Genomic DNA, 15,124 nt, shown 5'->3' on the forward strand with positions numbered 1-15,124 from the left:
TCCTTGATTAGCCTCGGATGACAAATTTCACCTGCAATTTGGGGAGCAGGGAGGGAAGAGCTGACATCAACAGCCACTATACAAGCAGATACTGAAGATGAATGGGTGGGGGAGAGGAGGCTGGTGCAGCAGTGATAAGGAGGGGAGACGGGGAGGAGGGAGAGAGGGAGGGAGGGTTGAGAAAGGAGAGAGAGAGAAAAGAGAGAGAAAGCAAAGCACCAAAGAGGGGAGTCTGAGGTGAGGACAGACAGACAGCAGGAGTGGAGGAGCTGGCAGTTTTGACAGAGACAGAGAGGGGTTGGAGAAGTGCATCCGCCGCAGCCGCCACTGTGACCACACTCTGCTCGACACCATGACAACCACGGCAAACGCACAGCGAGCCCCCGGCCCTGCCGCTACACCAATCAGGGAGGAGTGAGCGGAACACTGCAACCTGTGTTGGGAGAGACGAATGCAGGATAACAGAACAGAGCTAGCCACCCAGCCATTTATCAGTCTCTTGTCTGAGCACAGGATGCCAGAGAAAACCTCCTGGATAATCAGCGGTGCTCTTGTTCTTTTTCCCCACAGTGGGGAGGAGGATAGGGATGGAGATTCTGGGTAATCAGCCTTCCCTGTTCCTGATTAGAGTTCTCTGCTCCATGATGGGAGCTAAGAGATGTCTCTTGGAGCCACAGCCACCGACCATGAGGATTGGATAAGACTCCCACCAATTCTAATAGGACTACCCAATCACCATTAAAAAAACGATCTAGAGGTAACCAGGAAAGGGACAGACTGGTGGGGAAACACAAAGAAATAGAGAATGTAGAATATCTGCATCAGGTAAGTTCCCCATGATCTTTTCAATCCATATGTAAACATTGCATCTCCATAGTCAGACTAAGTATGATCCAGATTCCAGGGTGAATGTTGGGACTGGTGTGTGCCTTTCTCTCTCTGACACACTGGAGATGGTGGCTCAGTGTACATATTTAATCTGCAGGAGATCAATCAGCTATGTTAAATTACTGCAGTGGGCTAAATCAGAGTCCCACCGAGTGTTTCTTGTTAGTCTTAAACAAATCTACTTTGAAACAAAAGTATACACCTCACACACATGGTTTTGGGTTTATATAAAAATAAGACACCTGTACCATGTCAAATATGGAGTTGAAATGTATTCAATTTTGCGTTTGAATCCCAATATTACACTTTATATACATCACAGAAGAGTGAAATATAACAAAACCGTTTGACATAGAAACACTGGATTTTCTGCAGTAAAAAAAAAGAAAGTTAATTAATTATGAGATTCTGAAATATATTAATAACATTCCACCCATGAGGCCACTAGAGGGCGATTTGGTCCTTCGACTGGAGGAAAAGGCTACCTAAATCCATCATTAATGCAGAAAAGGGAACAATGGTCTACCATTCTAGTTGAAATAGATTGTGTGTCTCTGTGGAAATCATCAGCCCTGTGTTATTGATACATCCCTTATTGCTGAGATCTAAACATGGGACGTCATCTATACTAGTTTACCAGTAAACCTCTCTTACCACAGACAATTATCCCACTCACTGTAAAAACACCACAGTGTGTTGAGAGGGTTTTAACTTCACATGTGATCACATTAAAACATGTGTTTCTGTAACACTTCACATGTGTTCACGTGAAATTGATGTGTTTTTCCAATTAGGGATTAAACACCAACGGTATTCACTAAATTTATGGTATATTTAGAATAATGATTTACAGCTTTGTCATTCTATGTTTCATTTTAAAATCATCTTATTTAATTATTTCATATTTTTTACATGTGATAAGGCCAGAGAGAGAGCCAGAGATAATTACAGACAGCTGTGATAATCTGCAGTACCCAAAAGGGCCACTAGATGTAGATTACATAAAATCCTTAAAAGATACCAACATTCTAGTAGTTTACTGGTTAACTTCCTTAAATGTCCAGTAATATACCCTCCCTTTGCAACCCTAGTAATAATTCTCTGTCCGCGTCGGATGCACCACACAGAGTTCACTCTAACGTGGGTGGAAAAATGAACCCAACAGTAGGTGACGATTGGAGAAAATAGTGTTTAGGATAAGTCATCTCTCTGAAGAGGAATATTAGCATTGTGGTGATAATAATTAGAGTAATTGTTGACAGCACAGAGGAAATAATCTTGCTAAATACCAGCTTTGTGCCTAACCCAGTTGATGGGCTGTGAGAAACAATGTCCCAGCGGTAGGAAGTGTGGACGAGTCACACACAGTCGAGCGGGATATTTCCATTTCTCACGGTGCTTCTGGTGGATTCCTCCTCCTTCTCTCCTTCTCTACTTCTCCCTCTTTCTTTCTTTCTCGTTCTCTCTCTCTCTCTCTCTCTCTCTCTCTCTCTCTCTCTCTCTCTCTCTCTCTCTCTCTCTCTCTCTCTCTCTCTCTCTCCCCCCCCTCTCTCTCTCTCTCTCTCTCTCTCTCTCTCTCTCTCTCTCTCTCTCTCTCCCTCCCATCATGTCTGAGATGCAGTAAACAAGTTCTCTGTGTCTGCTTCAGCATTAAAAGCACATTCATCCTGCTGAATTTAATTGTGTTACTTCATCTGACACTTGCCACAATCATCCTGAAACATATAGGACTCCCTTGAGCCTGGACTGACACAATCATCCTGAAACATATAGGACTCCCTTGAGCCTGGACTGACACAATCATCCTGAAACATATAGGACTCCCTTGAGCCTGGACTGACACAATCATCCTGAAACATATAGGACTCCCTTGAGCCTGGACTGACACAATCATCCTGAAACATATAGGACTCCCTTGAGCCTGGACTGACACAATCATCCTGAAACATATAGGACTCCCTTGAGCCTGGACTGACACAATCATCCTGAAACATATAGGACTCCCTTGAGCCTGGACTGACACAATCATCCTGAAACATATAGGACTCCCTTGAGCCTGGACTGACACAATCATCCTGAAACATATAGGACTCCCTTGAGCCTGGACTGACACAATCATCCTGAAACATATAGGACTCCCTTGAGCCTGGACTGAAACAATCATCCTGAAACATATAGGACTCCCTTGAGCCTGGACTGACACAATCATCCTGAAACATATAGGACTCCCTTGAGCCTGGACTGACACAATCATCCTGAAACATATAGGACTCCCTTGAGCCTGGACTGACACAATCATCCTGAAACATATAGGACTCCCTTGAGCCTGGACTGACACAATCATCCTGAAACATATAGGACTCCCTTGAGCCTGGACTGACACACTCATCCTGAAACATATAGGACTCCCTTGAGCCTGGACTGACACAATCATCCTGAAACATATAGGACTCCCTTGAGCCTGGACTGACACAATCCAATTTCTAAAATGAATGTTGTTTGGATGTTTGGACAGTAGTTGTTAGTCTTAATGCCACTAGGGACACAGTCATTGACAAGATACAGTATCTAATTGACTTCCAGATGTGTAGTTCTCCTCACGGTGATGGAGCCAGAAGTCTCACTCATCAAATGTCAGACTATTGATTGACACAAATGAACACAATTGAAGGCAGTTCCTGCAAACAGTTTTATTTAAACTGTTTTCAACATTCTAAACAACACTTGATGTTCAGTCTTTGGTTGGCTCAGCTCCTGTGACATATTCTGAATTATAATGGGTACTGATAGTACTGCGGTGTAAATAGTACTGCGGTATAAATAGTACTGCGGTTTGTGACGCCACACCAGACCTTTTCACACCCCAGTGGACTCGCTTTTCTAGCCCCCAATGATACGTTTGTGTTATCTGTTGATTATCTGTTGTCCCTCTCCTTTTCAGGCTCAGATCAACATTAAATTACAACTTGTGAAGAAATCCTTATATGCAAATAGAGCTGCACAAGCTTTATTTGAACTCAACATTAAACATCCCTAATTACTGCCCACTCTGCTAGATTTCCAATCAGCCTGAGCCTCCCTACAGCTCTGCACTGTAGTGGAGCAGGGAGGATGCTCCAGCCTTCAGCAGCTCCAGTGTGTTTGCTCTACGGCAGCTGGTTTATGAAGTGCCAGGTATCCAGCCCCGACAGAATGAGCTGAACCAGAGTATCTCTGCATTAGCGGCTCCCTTTCTCCCTACTCCTTCTCACCTCACCTCCACGAGGAAGACCAACAGGAGACAGACAATGTGTTGATCTTAAATATGGATGTTAGTTTGAATGTCAGGAGACGACTCTTATGCAATCTAATCAATGAGTGCAATTCTATTGCTGGGCATAGCAATGAAGCATCGGTAGGAAATATCCATGTCCTCTCCGTGGGTTCCCTTCACCTACAGGCAGGCAGGGCCACTCTAGCAGCTCACAAAACTTCAGAAGTACACTGAATCGGTGGCGTTAACCATGACATTAAAGAGCGCCCACAGCTGGTTCCGTTATACTTCCTAATGTATTTCATCTCCCTTGCTTCTCACGTCCTGCACAGCTAATAGAATATCCTCGTCTCGGGTTTTGAAAAACAATCAAGTCATTTTCATATGTTACTGTGGTCTCTATGTATAGAAATACACTCTTAGACAAAAGGGTTCCAAAGAGGTTCTTCGGCTGTCCCCATAAAATAACTGTTTTTTGGTTACAGGTAGAACCCTTTTGGGTTCTACCTGGAACGAAAAGGGTTCTACCTGGAACCAAAAATGGTTATTCAAAGGGTTCTCCTATGGGGACAGCCGAAGAACCCCTTTAGGTTCCCGATAGCACCTTTTTTTTCTAAGAGCGTAGAGTTCTTAGTGATTATGGTAGATATATATTTAACATGATTGAAGCAGCACTGCCCTCAGTCTTGTTGTTGGTTGAAATCATAGAGATAGATAGAGGACTCTAGATGGATATAACCTGTTTTAGCATGGACATTGTCATTGAGGGCTCCTACCATTTAAAGTAGTTCCAAAGATGAGTCCTCTATCTAACTCTATGGTTGAAATGCACATGAGAGAGAAAATAAAAACCTCCCCGAGAAGCCAATCCATTGTAGGCTATTTGTCTTGTGGTAAGTGTGGTGTGGTGCAGATTAGTGGTCTTTGCATCAGTCACCACAGTAATGAAAAGCTGTGCACATGAACAGGGATGATCAATACCATGCCTCACGGTCTTTAGCCTAATATCACCCATCACTTTACCACACTGGTCACAAACACTAATTGTAGCATTTAACTTGTACTGTAGACAAAATCATCCTACAAGATTCATGTGGCGTAATTATGTTACAGTATACAAGGAGCAATATAACAATAACTATAATAGTAATAATATGCTGTAAGAGGACATCAATCATCAGTTAATATTTTATAGGGATGTGAATTGAGATTGTAAAGGAGGTGATTGATGTAATTGCTTTGAGCGGTTTTAGTCCTCTCCGTTAGAAGGACAGATAGGGGATGTATGCTAGAGCTGGGCATAAGGTTGGCTTTGGCTTGGTTCACCCACATTAATGCTAATTTTTGCTCACATTGAAAAACTGTGCAGTCTGTGCACTGCAGCCGCCAGCCTGGTCTGTTGAAGAGATATAGAACAGCATGAGCGTTTCAGCACAGTAAACAGCCATGTTGGAACGTTGCTATCAAAGCTTATCACAAAGGAATAATAATACTGCTTAGTATTAGATATGATAGCTGTATTTATTACAAATCTCCAGTTTGTGTAAATGGAGGTTGTTGTTGGTATTCTGGGGCACGTCTTACTAGGTGTCACTATACATATTCCTCGTCATTTACAGCTGACACAGGAATGCATTTCCAAGGTGACAATTTGGTGCGAACACAATCTAACTGAGTATCCCTCCTTGAGATTCCTTGCCAAGAATGAAACTGTGTGTTTGGAGAGTTCCGGTCTCCATTATACCTGAGGGAATGTAATACTGGTGTCACAAGGACAGAGTCAACATCAGCATGTCAGCCACATCAAAGGGTGGCTCAGTTGTATTGATTAAGTCAATGGTTGGTTCAATTACCAAGGGATCAGGGGCTAACAAGCTTGGCTTATGTACAGACATATCCACCCTCTCTGGCTGGGCTGGCCAATCCCCTTACTGTGTTTGTCAAATCTAAGTGATTTGAGCAGGTCCCTAGGTACCTGAGATAGTGACAGTCTTGCCAAAGTCACCGTCCCCAGGAGATTAAGCTCCAACCAGCAGCACTTAAACTACCCAGCCATCCACACGCTGCAGAAAATACAGTGGGAGAGTGTTTTGTCACCCGTGGCTCTGCAGGACCCATATCTCCTGCAGAGCCCCTGAAGCAGGGGGCTCACTCATGCAAGACCAGGCTGAGGGAAAAGCAAGCACACATCTCATGTCAATTTCTCTCCATCACCCCTCGAAACCCCTTCTCTAACTTCCCTCCCATCCATGGTTGGGAGGAGTGTATTTGGCAGGGGATCAGTGCGGTGCACTACCCCCAAGCCTCCACTCCCTCTCCATGTGGTGCCATGAATATGGATGTGTGTGAGTGGAGCCCCAGAGACGGCATGCCCTGCGGGGCTGCATGGGGCCACAGCGCTGGCTCTGCGTGGGTAATGAGAACCAGAATGATGAGAAGGTGGCGGAGGGGTGGCAGAGGAGTGATGAGGGGGTGGCAGTGGGGTGGCAGAGGAGTGATGAGGGGGTGGCAGTGGGGTGGCAGAGCGGTGATGAGGGGTGTGGCGGTGGGGTGGCAGAGGGGTGATTAGGGGGTGGTGGTGGGGTGGCAGAGCGGTGATGAGGGTGTGGCGGTGGGGTGGCAGAGCGTTGATGAGGGTGGCGGTGGGGTGGCAGAGTGGTGATTAGGGGGTGGCAGAGGAGTGATGAGGGGGTGGCAGTGGGGTGGCAGAGGGGTGATTAGGGGGTGGCGGTGGGGTGGCAGAGCGGTGATGAGGGTGTGGCGGTGGGGTGGCAGAGCGTTGATGAGGGGTGGCGGTGGGGTGGCAGAGCGTTGATGAGGGGTGGCGGTGGGGGTGGCAGAGTGGTGATTAGGGGGTGGCAGAGGAGTGATGAGGGGGTGGCAGTGGGGGTGGCAGAGGGGTGTTTAGGGGGTGGCGGTGGGGTGGCAGAGCGTTGATGAGGGGGTGGCGGTGGGGTGGCAGAGGGGTGATTAGGGGGTGGCAGTGGGGTGGCAGAGGGGTGATTAGGGGGTGGCAGTGGGGTGGCAGAGGGGTGATTAGGGGGTGGCGGTGGGGTGGCAGAGCGTTGATGAGGGGGTGGCGGTGGGGTGGCAGAGGGGTGATTAGGGGGTGGCTGTGGGGTGGCAGAGGGGTGATGAGGGGGTGGCGGTGGGGTGGCAGAGCGGTGATGAGGGTGTGGCGGTGGGGTGGCAGAGCGTTGATGAGGGGGTGGCGGTGGGGTGGCAGAGTGGTGATTAGGGGGTGGCAGAGGAGTGATGAGGGGGTGGCAGTGGGGTGGCAGAGGGGTGATTAGGGGGTGGCGGTGTGGTGGCAGAGTGGTGATTAGGGGGTGGCAGAGGAGTGATGAGGGGGGTGGCGGTGGGGTGGCAGAGCGTTGATGAGGGGGTGAAGGTGGGGTGGCAGAGGGGTGATTAGGGGGTGGCAGTGGGGTGGCAGAGGGGTGATTAGGGGGGTGGCGGTGGGGTGGCAGAGCGTTGATGAGGGGGTGGTGGTGGGGTGGCAGAGGGGTGATTAGGGGGTGGCTGTGGGGTGGCAGAGGAGTGATGAGGGGGTGGCAGTGGGGTGGCAGAGGGGTGATTAGGGGGGCAGGTGGGGTGGCAGAGCGGTGATGAGGGTGTGGCGGTGGGGTGGCAGAGTGGTGATTAGGGGGTGGCAGAGGAGTGATGAGGGGGGTGGCAGTGGGGTGGCAGAGGGGTGTTTAGGGGGTGGCGGTGGGGTGGCAGAGCGTTGATGAGGGGGTGGCGGTGGGGTGGCAGAGGGGTGATTAGGGGGTGGCAGTGGGGTGGCAGAGGGGTGATTAGGGGGTGGCAGTGGGGTGGCAGAGGGGTGATTAGGGGGTGGCGGTGGGGTGGCAGAGCGTTGATGAGGGTGGCGGTGGGGTGGCAGAGGGGTGATTAGGGGGTGGCTGTGGGGTGGCAGAGGGGTGATGAGGGGGTGGCGGTGGGGTGGCAGAGCGGTGATGAGGGTGTGGCGGTGGGGTGGCAGAGCGTTAATGAGGGGGTGGCGGTGGGGTGGCAGAGTGGTGATTAGGGGGTGGCAGAGGAGTGATGAGGGGGTGGCAGTGGGGTGGCAGAGGGGTGATTAGGGGGGTGGCGGTGTGGTGGCAGAGGTGGTGATTAGGGGGGTGGCAGAGGAGTGATGAGGGGTGGCGGTGGGGTGGCAGAGCGTTGATGAGGGTGGCGGTGGGGTGGCAGAGGGGTGATTAGGGGGTGGCAGTGGGGTGGCAGAGGGGTGATTAGGGGGTGGCGGTGTGGTGGCAGAGTGGTGATTAGGGGGTGGCAGAGGATTGATGAGGGGGTGGCGGTGGGGTGGCAGAGCGTTGATGAGGGGTGGTGGTGGGGTGGCAGAGGGGTGATTAGGGGGTGGCGGTGGGGTGGCAGAGCGTTGATGAGGGGGGTGGTGGTGGGGTGGCAGAGGGGTGATTAGGGGGGTGGCTGTGGGGTGGCAGAGGAGTGATGAGGGGGGTGGCAGTGGGGTGGCAGAGGGGTGATTAGGGGGGCAGGTGGGGTGGCAGAGCGGTGATGAGGGTGTGGCGGTGGGGTGGCAGAGTGGTGATTAGGGGGTGGCAGAGGAGTGATGAGGGGGTGGCAGTGGGGTGGCAGAGGGGTGTTTAGGGGGGTGGCGGTGGGGTGGCAGAGCGTTGATGAGGGGGTGGCGGTGGGGTGGCAGAGGGGTGATTAGGGGGTGGCAGTGGGGTGGCAGAGGGGTGATTAGGGGGTGGCAGTGGGGTGGCAGAGGGGTGATTAGGGGGGTGGCGGTGGGGTGGCAGAGCGTTGATGAGGGGGTGGCGGTGGGGGTGGCAGAGGGGTGATTAGGGGGTGGCTGTGGGGTGGCAGAGGGGTGATGAGGGGGTGGCGGTGGGGTGGCAGAGCGGTGATGAGGGTGTGGCGGTGGGGTGGCAGAGCGTTAATGAGGGGGTGGCGGTGGGGTGGCAGAGTGGTGATTAGGGGGTGGCAGAGGAGTGATGAGGGGGTGGCAGTGGGGTGGCAGAGGGGTGATTAGGGGTGGCGGTGTGGTGGCAGAGTGGTGATTAGGGGGTGGCAGAGGAGTGATGAGGGGGTGGCGGTGGGGTGGCAGAGCGTTGATGAGGGGTGAAGGTGGGGTGGCAGAGGGGTGATTAGGGGGTGGCAGTGGGGTGGCAGAGGGGTGATTAGGGGGTGGCGGTGGGGTGGCAGAGCGTTGATGAGGGGGTGGTGGTGGGGTGGCAGAGGGGTGATTAGGGGGTGGCTGTGGGGTGGCAGAGGAGTGATGAGGGGGTGGCAGTGGGGTGGCAGAGGGGTGATTAGGGGGCAGGTGGGGTGGCAGAGCGGTGATGAGGGTGTGGCGGTGGGGTGGCAGAGTGGTGATTAGGGGGTGGCAGAGGAGTGATGAGGGGGTGGCAGTGGGGTGGCAGAGGGGTGTTTAGGGGTGGCGGTGGGGTGGCAGAGCGTTGATGAGGGGTGGCGGTGGGGGTGGCAGAGGGGTGATTAGGGGGTGGCAGTGGGGTGGCAGAGGGGTGATTAGGGGGTGGCAGTGGGGTGGCAGAGGGGGTGATTAGGGGGTGGCGGTGGGGTGGCAGAGCGTTGATGAGGGGGTGGCGGTGGGGTGGCAGAGGGGTGATTAGGGGGTGGCTGTGGGGTGGCAGAGGGGTGATGAGGGGTGGCGGTGGGGTGGCAGAGCGGTGATGAGGGTGTGGCGGTGGGGTGGCAGAGCGTTAATGAGGGGGTGGCGGTGGGGTGGCAGAGTGGTGATTAGGGGGTGGCAGAGGAGTGATGAGGGGGTGGCAGTGGGGTGGCAGAGGGGGTGATTAGGGGGTGGCGGTGTGGTGGCAGAGTGGTGATTAGGGGGGTGGCAGAGGAGTGATGAGGGGGTGGCGGTGGGGTGGCAGAGCGTTGATGAGGGGGTGGCGGTGGGGTGGCAGAGGGGTGATTAGGGGGTGGCAGTGGGGTGGCAGAGGGGTGATTAGGGGGTGGCGGTGGGGTGGCAGAGCGTTGATGAGGGGGTGGTGGTGGGGTGGCAGAGGGTGATTAGGGGGTGGCTGTGGGGTGGCAGAGGAGTGATGAGGGGGTGGCAGTGGGGTGGCAGAGGGGGTGATTAGGGGGCAGGTGGGGTGGCAGAGCGGTGATGAGGGTGTGGCGGTGGGGTGGCAGAGCGTTGATGAGGGGGTGGCGGTGGGGTGGCAGAGTGGTGATTAGGGGGTGGCAGAGGAGTGATGAGGGTGGCGGTGGGGTGTCAAGCGGTGATGAGGGTGTTGTGGTGGGGTGGCAGAGCATTGATGAGGGGGTGGCGGTGGGGTGGCAGAGGGGGTGATTAGGGGTGGCAGGGGGTGGCAGAGCGGTGATGAGGGGGTGGCAGTGGGGTGGCAGAGGGGTGATTAGGGGGTGGCAGAGGGGTGATGGGGGTGGCGGTGGGGTGGCAGAGCGGTGATTAGGGGTGGCGGTGGGGTGGCAGAGGAGTGATGAGGGGGTGGCAGTGGGTTGGCAGAGGGGTGATTAGGGGGCAGGTGGGGTGGCAGAGCGGTGATGAGGGTGTGGCGGTGGGGTGGCAGAGGGGTGATTAGGGGGTGGCAGTGGGGTGACAGAGTGGTGATGAGGGGGGTGGCAGTGGGTGGCAGAGGGGTGATTAGGGGGTGGCAGAGGGGTGATGAAGGGGTGGCGGTGGGGTGGCAGAGGGGTGATGAGGGGGTGGCAGTGGGGTGGCAGAGGAGTGATGAGGGGGTGGCAGTGGGGTGGCAGAGCGGGGATGAGGGTGTGGCGGTGGGGTGGCAGAGCGTTGATGAGGGTGGCGGTGGGGTGGCAGAGTGGTGATTAGGGGGTGGCAGAGGAGTGATGAGGTGGTGGCAGTGGGGTGGCAGAGGGGTGATTAGGGGTTGGCGGTGGGGTGGCAGAGCGGTGATGAGGTGGTGGCGGTGGGGTGGCAGAGCGTTGATGAGGGGGTGGCAGTGGGGGTCGCAGAGGGGAGATTAGGGGGTGGCAGTGGGGTGGCAGATGGGTGATGAGGGTGTGGTGTTGGGGTGGCAGAGGGGTGATTAGGGGGTGGTGGTGGGGTGGCAGAGCGGTGATGAGGGTGTGGCGGTGGGGTGGCAGAGCGTTGATGAGGGGTGGCGGTGGGGTGGCAGAGGGGTGATTAGGGGGTGGCAGTGGGGTGGCAGAGGGGTGATGAGGGTGTGGCGGTGGGGTGTTAGAGGGGTGATTAGGGGGTGGCAGTGGGGTGGCAGAGGGGTGATTAGGGGGTGGCGGTGGGGTGGCAGAGCGTTGATGAGGGGTGGCAGAGGGGTGATTAGGGGGTGGCTGTGGGGTGGCAGAGGGGTGATTAGGGGGTGGCGGTGGGGTGGCAGAGCGGTGATGAGGGTGTGGTGGTGGGGTGGCAGAGCGTTGATGAGGGTGGCGGTGGGGTGGCAGAGTGGTGATTAGGGGTGGCAGAGGAATGATGAGGGGGTGGCAGTGGGGTGGCAGAGGGGTGATTAGGGGGTGGCGTGTGGTGGCAGAGTGGTGATTAGGGGTGGCAGAGGAGTGATGAAGGGGTGGCAGTGGGGTGGCAGAGGAGTGATTAGGGGGGTGGCGGTGGGGGTGGCAGAGCGGTGATGAGGGTGTGGCGGTGGGGTGGCAGAGTGGTGATTAGGGGGTGGCAGAGGAGTGATGAGGGGGTGGCAGTGGGGTGGCAGAGGGGTGATTAGGGGGGTGGCGGTGGGGTGGCAAGCGGTGATGAGGGTGTGGTGGTGGGGTGGCAGAGCGTTGATGAGGGGTGGCGGTGGGGTGGCAGAGGGGTGATTAGGGGGTGGCAGTGGGGTGGCAGAGCGGTGATGAGGGGGTGGCGGGGGGTGGCAGTGGGGGTGGCAGAGTGGTGATGAGGGGGTGGCAGTGGGTGGCAGAGGGGTGATTAGGGGGTGGCAGAGGGGTGATGAAGGGGTGGCGGTGGGGTGGCAGAGGGGTGATGAGGGAGTGGCGGTGGGGTGGCAGAGGAGTGATGAGGGGTGGCAGTGGGGTGGCAGAGCGGTAATGAGGGTGTGGCGGTGGGAGTGGCAGAGCGTTGATGAGGGGGTGGCGGTGGGGTGGCAGAGTGGTGATTAGGGGTGGCGGTGTGGTGGCAGAGTGGTGATTAGGGGGTGGCAGAGGGTGATGAGAGGGTGGCGAGTGCGGTGGCAGAGGGGTGATTAGGGGGGTGGCGGTGGGGTGGCAGAGGAGTGATGAGGGTGTGGCGGTGGGGTGGCAGAGTGGTGATTAGGGGGTGGCAGAGGAGTGATGATGGGGTGGCAGTGGGGTGGCAGAGGGGTGATTAGGGGGTGGCGGTGGGGTGGCAGAGCGGTGATGAGGGTGTGGTGGTGGGGTGGCAGAGCGTTGATGAGGGGGTGGCGGTGGGGTGGCAGAGGGGTGATTAGGGGGTGGCAGTGGGGTGGCAGAGCGGTGATGAGGGGGTGGCAGTGGGGTGGCAGAGGGGTGATTAGGGGGTGGCAGAGGGGTGATGAGGGGGTGGCAGTGGGGTGGCAGAGCGGTGATGAGGGGGTGGCGGTGGGGTGGCAGAGGAGTGATGAGGGGGTGGCAGTGGGGTGGCAGAGGGGTGATTAGGGGGTGGCGGTGGGGTGGCAGAGCGGTGATGAGGGTGTGGCGGTGGGGTGGCAGAGGGGTGATTAGGGGGTGGCAGTGGGGTGGCAGAGCGGTGATGAGGGGGTGGCAGTGGGGTGGCAGAGGGGTGATTAGGGGGTGGCGGTGGGGTGGCAGAGCGTTGATGAGGGGGTGGTGGTGGGGTGGCAGAGGGGTGATTAGGGGGTGGCTGTGGGGTGGCAGAGGAGTGATGAGGGGGTGGCAGTGGGGTGGCAGAGGGGTGATTAGGGGGCAGGTGGGGTGGCAGAGCGGTGATGAGGGTGTGGCGGTGGGGTGGCAGAGCGTTGATGAGGGGTGGCGGTGGGGTGGCAGAGTGGTGATTAGGGGGTGGCAGAGGAGTGATGAGGGGGTGGCGGTGGGGTGGCAAAGCGGTGATGAGGGTGTGGTGGTGGGGTGGCAGAGCATTGATGAGGGGGTGGCGGTGGGGTGGCAGAGGGGTGATTAGGGGGTGGCAGGGGGTGGCAGAGCGGTGATGAGGGGGGTGGCAGTGGGGTGGCAGAGGGGTGATTAGGGGGTGGCAGAGGGGTGATGGGGGTTGGCGGTGGGGTGGCAGAGCGGTGATTAGGGGGTGGCGGTGGGGTGGCAGAGGAGTGATGAGGGGGTGGCAGTGGGTTGGCAGAGGGGTGATTAGGGGGGCAGGTGGGGTGGCAGAGCGGTGATGAGGGTGTGGCGGTGGGGTGGCAGAGGGGTGATTAGGGGGTGGCAGTGGGGTGACAGAGTGGTGATGAGGGGGTGGCAGTGGGTGGCAGAGGGGTGATTAGGGGGTGGCAGAGGGGTGATGAAGGGGTGGCGGTGGGGTGGCAGAGGGGTGATGAGGGGGGTGGCAGTGGGGTGGCAGAGGAGTGATGAGGGGGTGGCAGTGGGGTGGCAGAGCGGGGATGAGGGTGTGGCGGTGGGGTGGCAGAGCGTTGATGAGGGGTGGCGGTGGGGTGGCAGAGTGGTGATTAGGGGGTGGCAGAGGAGTGATGAGGTGGTGGCAGTGGGGTGGCAGAGGGGTGATTAGGGGTTGGCGGTGGGGTGGCAGAGCGGTGATGAGGTGGTGGCGGTGGGGTGGCAGAGCGTTGATGAGGGGGTGGCAGTGGGGGTCGCAGAGGGGAGATTAGGGGGTGGCAGTGGGGTGGCAGATGGGTGATGAGGGTGTGGTGTTGGGGTGGCAGAGGGGTGATTAGGGGGTGGTGGTGGGGTGGCAGAGCGGTGATGAGGGTGTGGCGGTGGGGTGGCAGAGCGTTGATGAGGGGGTGGCGGTGGGGTGGCAGAGGGGTGATTAGGGGGTGGCAGTGGGGTGGCAGAGGGGTGATGAGGGTGTGGCGGTGGGGTGTTAGAGGGGTGAATAGGGGGTGGCAGTGGGGTGGCAGAGGGGTGATTAGGGGGGTGGCGGTGGGGTGGCAGAGCGTTGATGAGGGGTGGCAGAGGGGTGATTAGGGGGTGGCTGTGGGGTGGCAGAGGGGGTGATTAGGGGGTGGCGGTGGGGTGGCAGAGCGGTGATGAGGGTGTGGTGGTGGGGTGGCAGAGCGTTGATGAGGGGGTGGCGGTGGGGTGGCAGAGTGGTGATTAGGGGGTGGCAGAGGAATGATGAGGGGGTGGCAGTGGGGTGGCAGAGGGGTGATTAGGGGGTGGCGTGTGGTGGCAGAGTGGTGATTAGGGGGTGGCAGAGGAGTGATGAAGGGGTGGCAGTGGGGTGGCAGAGGGGTGATTAGGGGGTGGCGGTGGGGTGGCAGAGCGGTGATGAGGGTGTGGCAGAGGAGTGATGAGGTGGTGGCAGTGGGGTGGCAGAGGGGTGATTAGGGGTTGGCGGTGGGGTGGCAGAGCGGTGATGAGGTGGTGGCGGTGGGGTGGCAGAGCGTTGATGAGGGGGTGGCAGTGGGGGTCGCAGAGGGGAGATTAGGGGGTGGCAGTGGGGTGGCAGATGGGTGATGAGGGTGTGGTGTTGGGGTGGCAGAGGGGTGATTAGGGGGTGGTGGTGGGGTGGCAGAGCGGTGATGAGGGTGTGGCGGTGGGGTGGCAGAGCGTTGATGAGGGGGTGGCGGTGGGGTGGCAGAGGGGTGATTAGGGGGTGGCAGTGGGGTGGCAGAGGGGTGATGAGGGTGTGGCGGTGGGGTGTTAGAGGGGTGAATAGGGGGTGGCAGTGGGGTGGCAGAGGGGTGATTAGGGGGTGGCGGTGGGGTGGCAGAGCGTTGATGAGGGGTGGCAGAGGGGTGATTAGGGGGTGGCTGTGGGGTGGCAGAGGGGTGATTAGGGGGTGGCGGTGGGGTGGCAGAAGCGGTGATGAGGGTGTGGTGGTGGGGTGGCAGAGCGTTGATGAGGGGGTGGCGGTGGGGTGGCAGAGTGGTGATTAGGGGGTGGCAGAGGAATGATGAGGGGGTGGCAGTGGGGTGGCAGAGGGTGATTAGGGGGTGGCGTGTG

The 15,124-nt window shown here is 57.1% G+C and overlaps 2 protein-coding genes across 2 annotated transcripts in view; one reads left to right on the forward strand and one right to left on the reverse strand.

Annotated features, from left to right (window-relative positions):
* The first annotated feature begins 258 nt into the window (after positions 1 to 258).
* The window catches only part of LOC121542129 (short transient receptor potential channel 5-like), a 45,555-nt gene continuing 30,689 nt past the window's right edge, over positions 259 to 15,124 (forward strand). The window contains exon 1 of the mRNA XM_041851608.2: positions 259 to 825. The gene's annotated coding sequence lies outside the window, so the exon portion shown is untranslated. The remainder of the gene's footprint in view (positions 826 to 15,124) is intronic.
* On the reverse strand, positions 12,341 to 13,126 carry LOC123481994 (protein TRACHEARY ELEMENT DIFFERENTIATION-RELATED 7A-like). The gene has a single exon (XM_045207945.1). The coding sequence runs from the start codon at positions 13,124 to 13,126 to the stop codon at positions 12,341 to 12,343; it is 786 nt and encodes a 261-aa protein (XP_045063880.1).

The sequence above is a fragment of the Coregonus clupeaformis genome, chromosome 27, assembly GCF_020615455.1.
Source record: "Coregonus clupeaformis isolate EN_2021a chromosome 27, ASM2061545v1, whole genome shotgun sequence".
NCBI lineage: Eukaryota > Metazoa > Chordata > Actinopteri > Salmoniformes > Salmonidae > Coregonus > Coregonus clupeaformis.

Excerpts from the sequence above, each read along its gene's own strand:
- LOC123481994 (XM_045207945.1), bottom strand. The coding sequence starts at position 13,126 with ATGCTCTGCCACCCCACCACCACACCCTCATCACCGCTTTGCCACCCC.